The 5725-nt window shown below is 61.7% G+C and overlaps 1 protein-coding gene across 1 annotated transcript; it reads left to right on the forward strand.

Moving 5' to 3' along the window:
• Positions 1-1830: 1830 nt before the first annotated feature.
• On the forward strand, positions 1831-5242 carry EVX1 (even-skipped homeobox 1). The gene is made up of 3 exons (XM_060627353.3): positions 1831-2257; positions 3845-4092; positions 4703-5242. Exons 1-3 carry the CDS (start codon positions 1831-1833, stop codon positions 5240-5242), a joined length of 1215 nt encoding a protein of 404 aa, XP_060483336.1.
• Positions 5243-5725: the final 483 nt, after the last annotated feature.

Raw genomic sequence — 5725 nt, forward strand, 5'->3', positions numbered from 1 at the left:
AACTAGAAGCTCTGAGAAAGGAGAAGGGGCAGAGAAAGGAGAGTTGGAGGGATAGGACAGTGGAGAAGAGGGCTGCCTCCTGCCCTTGGCAAAGTGGGGAGAGCCCTTGCCCACCTGCCTGGCCCCAACACACTTGCTCAGAGCTGGCAAGGGGTCAGTTTCCTAATGGGTTCCAGTGTGCCTTCCCTGGAAGCAGACCTGAGAGAGGGAGCCTGTGGTTGCTTCCAAAGACAGCAAGCACTACAAACTACCCCCAACCTTGCCTTGGAGGTTCCCCTTTGCCCTCAAATATTATGAGCACCTCTAGTCACTTGATATTTCAGGGCATTTTCAGTGACTTCTCTTCTATCCCCAGTGCCACTGAAGCCTGTAGGCAGGACCTGGGGGAGGACCCTGGGGGTCCAAGCTCTGTGAACCCCAATGTCATGTGCTGGGGTACTCTCAACCCCTCCCCTGGTCCCCAGTCTCTAGATGAGAACAGCACCTTCTCCCAGCTGGGAGCCTCCGTTGCTGCCGCTGTAGGGGCCGCACTTCTTAGTGTCTCCTCACTCGCAAAACCTGTTTCCAGAGGAATTCGTTGACTCTGAACGAATACCTTAAAATATGGGCAAGAAAAGAAAAAAAAAAAGGCCACTCTTAGAACCTCTCCCCACCCTACATACCTGAAGCGCAGGCGAGGCCCAAGCAAATGGGAAAACGATTTCTTCTATGAATAGCCACCTGGAGGTCAAGCCGAGCTGTGGAAAGCTTAAGGCCACCTAGATGGGGAAGGGGAGTTAAAAAAAAAAAAAATCAGCAAGCATGTGGAGTCAGCAGCCAAAGCAGGTCCTTAAAGAAAAAGCGCATTTATCTCCTACCCCTTGGGGAAGAAAAATAGCAAAGTTCTCTTTTGGTTTCCAGGAGGAAGGAGACATCTGGGGGTAGGGGGGTGGGAGGAGGAAGAGAGAGGAAAGGATACCCCAGGCTCAAACTCTCCAGACAACCGGTGGGAGGAGGGAATATGTTTTTCGGTAGCTTGTAAAAAGACTTTGGAGCCCCTGCGAGGTTAGCCCGCCAGCACAGGCAGTTGTAAGGGCGAGAGAAGCGAGGCTTGTGAGCCGGCCTTCACACTTTTAAAATGCAGTTATGGATTCTCTCATCAAATGTTAGATCAAGGCACCAAGTTAAGAAAACAAAAGCCAAAACAACAATAAAACACACACACACACACACACACACACACACACACACACACACACAAAACAGAAGCTTATTCAATTACCGAGTCCCGCAGCTCCTGCGGAACTCGCGGCGCGCCTTAAGCTTTCTTTTTCTTTCTGCAGAATTCCATTTGCATCCCCTCTGCTTGGGTGTCTCCCTCTCTCAGTGTGTGTATCTCTCTGTTTTCACACTCTCCTCCCCATTCGAGCCAGGCCCACACCTGGCGCATCACTGCCGAGCCATTAGCTGCGGGTCTCCTTTCATCTTCGCTGTGGCAGACGTTTCTATTTATCCACTTGCGCTCGCCGAGTGGCGTCACCAGCGGTACTGTAATGACGATTGCAGCAGGAGGATGACAGCTTAGAAAGAAGAGGGCAATGGGGCTTCCTCCCAGAGGCGGTGCGGCACAGAGGAGCGCTCGCATCACAAGGTGACCCCAGCTCCCCACCGCCGCCACCGCCGTCACCGTCGACATCGCGCTCCGGCCGCTCCGCGCCCGCCCAGTCGCCTGGCCTCTCTTTCTGCCTCCCGAAGCCAAGATCTGTCGGACCGCTGGGGACCCAGGGAGACGGGGGCTAGGAGCTCACTTGGGGCTTACTCCCTCCCCCACCCCCTCCGGCGAGCCCCGGGATGGAGAGCCGAAAGGACATGGTTATGTTTCTGGATGCGGGTCAGCTTGGTACTCTGGTTGGCAAGAGAGTCTCCAATTTGTCCGAAGCCGTGGGCAGCCCGCTGCCCGAGCCTCCCGAGAAGATGGTGTCCCGTGGTTGCCTGAGCCCGCGGGCCGGTCCTCCGGCCGCCCGGGAGCGCGGCGGGGCAGGCCTGGAGGAGGAGCCGGTCGACGGACTAGCAGGCAGCGCTCCCGGGCCGGGTGCCGAGTCGCGGGCAGCCGGGGCTGCGGTGCTTGGCCCCGGACCTCCGGCCCCCTCCGCCGACAGCCTCTCGGGCCAGGGGCAACCTAGCAGCTCGGACACCGAGTCGGATTTCTATGAAGAAATCGAGGTGAGCTGCACCCCGGACTGCGCCACGGCGAACGCCGAGTACCAGCACAGCAAAGGTAGCCATCGCGCCCCCTTCTCTTCCCGGGCCTCCCACCGCGCCCACCTTCCACTTCAGCTCCAGAGGGGAGGAAGACACTCCTTTCCCCCAGGGCAGGGTGGCTGGGGGGACCCACCTGAGCAACTCTCCCCAGCTATCTGCGCCCTGGCTGGGGTCTCCTTCTGTGCTATGGCATTGGCGGGACTGAGGGTGACAGCTGTGCTTTTCGGGAGGAGGGAGACGCAAGCCCTGGGCTTGAGGGGGGTTCAAAGCGCACCCCAACCCCCCAGAGTTTTGTGGTACTGCTTCAACTGCTTGGGGAAGACACCTTCCCCCCCGGCCTGGGCGAGATCAAACGCGGGTCGGGGCAGTTTGTGGCCGGCGGGGTGTAAGGCGCATCCAGGCGCGGAAGCCCAGAGTCCATAAAGGACCGTAAAACCGTGGCCGACTCGGGCTGCCTGGGTGCCGCGGCCCTCCGACCAGTTTGCACGTCGGTCAGAGGTCCAAATTACCTTGTCACTTCCCGGGCTCGGTGGCGCCAGGTCGGAAATGGTCCCAATGATCTAATTGCCTTTGGTCTCCGGTTGCATTTGAAAAGGCAGAGCTCTGGCCCTCCCCCATTCCCCTTTCCTTCCCAGTCCCACTTCTCCACCCAAAGGAAAAAGGAGCTGCGGGGGGCAGGAGCCCCACCCTTCCTCGGGTTAGACCCAAAAGGAGGGGTGCTGTCCTGCTGCTTTAACTGGAGAACCCCTCCCTGACGAGGGGCTAGTTTGTGGGGGAGGTGGCCAAGAAGGGAGTCTCCCAAAGAGGGGTGGAAAGCTAGTAGGAGGGAGAGCCCAGCAGCAGACTCCTCCACCGAGCTGTGGGGGGAGATGGGAAGACCATGGCAGGGCAGAAAACCACCCCCTGGCCTTGGCAGCCAACACCTGGTTGAACACCCACGTCCATTCATTACCATCTTATCCATTCAACCCAGACTCCCTAACCACAGCATGTCCTCAGAACAAGCCAAGGGCCGCTCAAATCTATGAAGGCGATAGGATATTCATGCACACACGCCTATGCACATGCAGCCTAGTATACATTCCCGCACCTACACCGGCAGCCTGGCACACACAAAAGCAAGGAAACTCAGTTTGTGCACTGCGTCCTGCAAGGCACGAAGACCCCAGAGCTCACAACACTCTAGTACCAAAGGTGCATCTCAACTTGCCCGGCAGATATGCACATCCTTGCCCACTCCTGCCAACGGGGGGCACAAAGCTCAGAGGGTCTGCTTCCAGTTTGTGCCGCAAGCAAGGCAAGGGGCCAGGGTGGTTGCGGCTTGTGTACCCAGCAGGCCTCAAGACTGAGGTCTCCCAGACAGCAGCCCAGCCAGGCCTAAGGTCTGCTTTGCAATCGTCTGGATGGTGAGCCACCCCCCCCTCCGCCCCCCACCTCTCTTCCCGTGTTCTCAAAGTCCCCCAGGCCCCAGCAGAGGCAGAAACTGAGGCTGTGTCCCCTTCTCCCTTTCATATATGCCCTGGGCCTACAGCCCCACATCAGCAGCGTTTTGTGTGTCTGTTGTGTGTTCTGTGTGTGCATGTGCTCTGGGCTCCCTATGCAGGGCCCAGCTCAGAGGCACCGGCCAGCAGTCCCAACAGCGGCAGCGAGGCCCCCAAGAGCAACAGCAGCGGCAGCTCGCAGGGCACCCTGGCCTGCAGCGCCAGTGACCAGATGCGCCGATACCGTACCGCCTTCACCCGGGAGCAGATTGCCCGGCTGGAGAAGGAATTCTACAGGGAGAACTATGTATCCAGGCCGCGGAGATGCGAGCTGGCCGCCGCCCTAAACCTGCCGGAAACCACCATCAAGGTATGCGCCCCGAGACCGGGGAGAAGGAGTGCACCCACTCAGCAGGAAGTAAATACCAACTGTCCACTCCCTAAGTCCTGGGCCAAGAATCACAGCCTGGGGTCTCCCTGCCCACGTGGCAGCTAGGCCGGGGGTGTCGAGGCCTGGTGCGGGCGCCAGGTGTGTGCACTTTTACCTTCCCGACAGACCCTAGGCGGGACCTGCTGGCTTGCGGTAGACTCTCTGCCTTTTCTAGCCAAACAAACACCGGGGATGGGGTGCCTTTGCCCCGAGGGAGAGCGGCTGGAAGGGGCGGTGTTTCTGGGGAAGCCCTGCCTGCGACCTCAGACCAGCAGAGTCCTTAGTCCACCGGGCTACTTGCGCGTCCACACCGGTCTGGCCCTCCAGGGAGCCCTGGCAGAGGGAAGGAGGGACAGATCCTGAAGCCACTCCCCGAACCTCTCCATGGGGGATTCCAGCGCCAGGTGGTGGCGGCGGGCTCTGCCCCCGTCCTGAGGGTCTCTGCCGCGGCTCTTCCCAGCGCCACCGGCATCGTCCCCCGCCGCGGGGGCAGGACTCCTGGGGCTCCGTGCGCCCCTGCAGCCGCCGAACCTGCCCCTCTCCTCCCCAGGTGTGGTTCCAGAACCGGCGCATGAAGGACAAGAGGCAGCGGCTGGCCATGACGTGGCCGCACCCGGCCGACCCCGCCTTCTACACGTACATGATGAGCCACGCGGCGGCCGCGGGCGGCCTGCCCTACCCCTTCCCGTCGCACCTGCCCCTGCCCTACTACTCGCCCGTGGGCCTGGGCGCCGCGTCCGCCGCGTCCGCCGCCGCCTCGCCCTTCAGCGGCCCGCTGCGCCCGCTCGACACCTTCCGCGTGCTGTCGCAGCCCTACCCGCGGCCCGAACTGCTGTGCGCCTTCCGCCACCCGCCGCTCTACCCCGGCCCGGCGCACGGACTGGGCGCGGCGGCCGGCGGGCCCTGCTCCTGCCTCGCCTGCCACAGCGGCCCCGCCAACGGGCTGGCGCCCCGCGCCGCCGCCGCTTCGGACTTCACCTGTGCCTCCACCTCCCGCTCGGACTCCTTCCTCACCTTCGCTCCCTCCGTGCTCAGCAAGGCCTCCTCCGTCGCGCTGGACCAGAGAGAAGAGGTGCCCCTCACCAGATAAGGGGCTGCCCGCGGGCCGCCGGCTCCAGGACGCCCGTGGGCTCCCCCCCGCCCCCCGCGTGGGGACTCAGCCAGCGCCCCTCCCTGCCCCCAGGGCACCGAGGGGGAAAGAAGCGGACCGAAAAGGACCAGAGGGACTCGGCCTCCAGGATCGGGACGCCTGGGGAGCGGCAGTGGCTGGCGCGTTTGGGGATCAGGAGTGGGGATGGGGAGGCAGAGGCCGAGAGACCTTCCTCTGGGGCGGCCCCTCAGCCGTTTTTCACCGGACCCCGTGCCCCGGACGGAGGTTGAGGCGATGGCTCCAAAGCCAAACAAATTTAGTAGCAGCAGCCACCGATATCCAGCCCCTCAGTCCCTCCTCACACCCCCACCTCACACCCTTGCCTCACCCGGGACCCCCCTTCCCCCAAAGGCCAAGCCCAAGCACTGGAAAGGAAATTGCTGTCTCTCCCAACAAAATGCTGTGTATGCAGGGCAGGTAGAG

The sequence above is a fragment of the Panthera onca genome, chromosome A2 (genome assembly GCF_046562875.1).
Source record: "Panthera onca isolate mPanOnc1 chromosome A2, mPanOnc1 haplotype 2, whole genome shotgun sequence".
Taxonomy (NCBI): Eukaryota; Metazoa; Chordata; class Mammalia; order Carnivora; family Felidae; genus Panthera; species Panthera onca.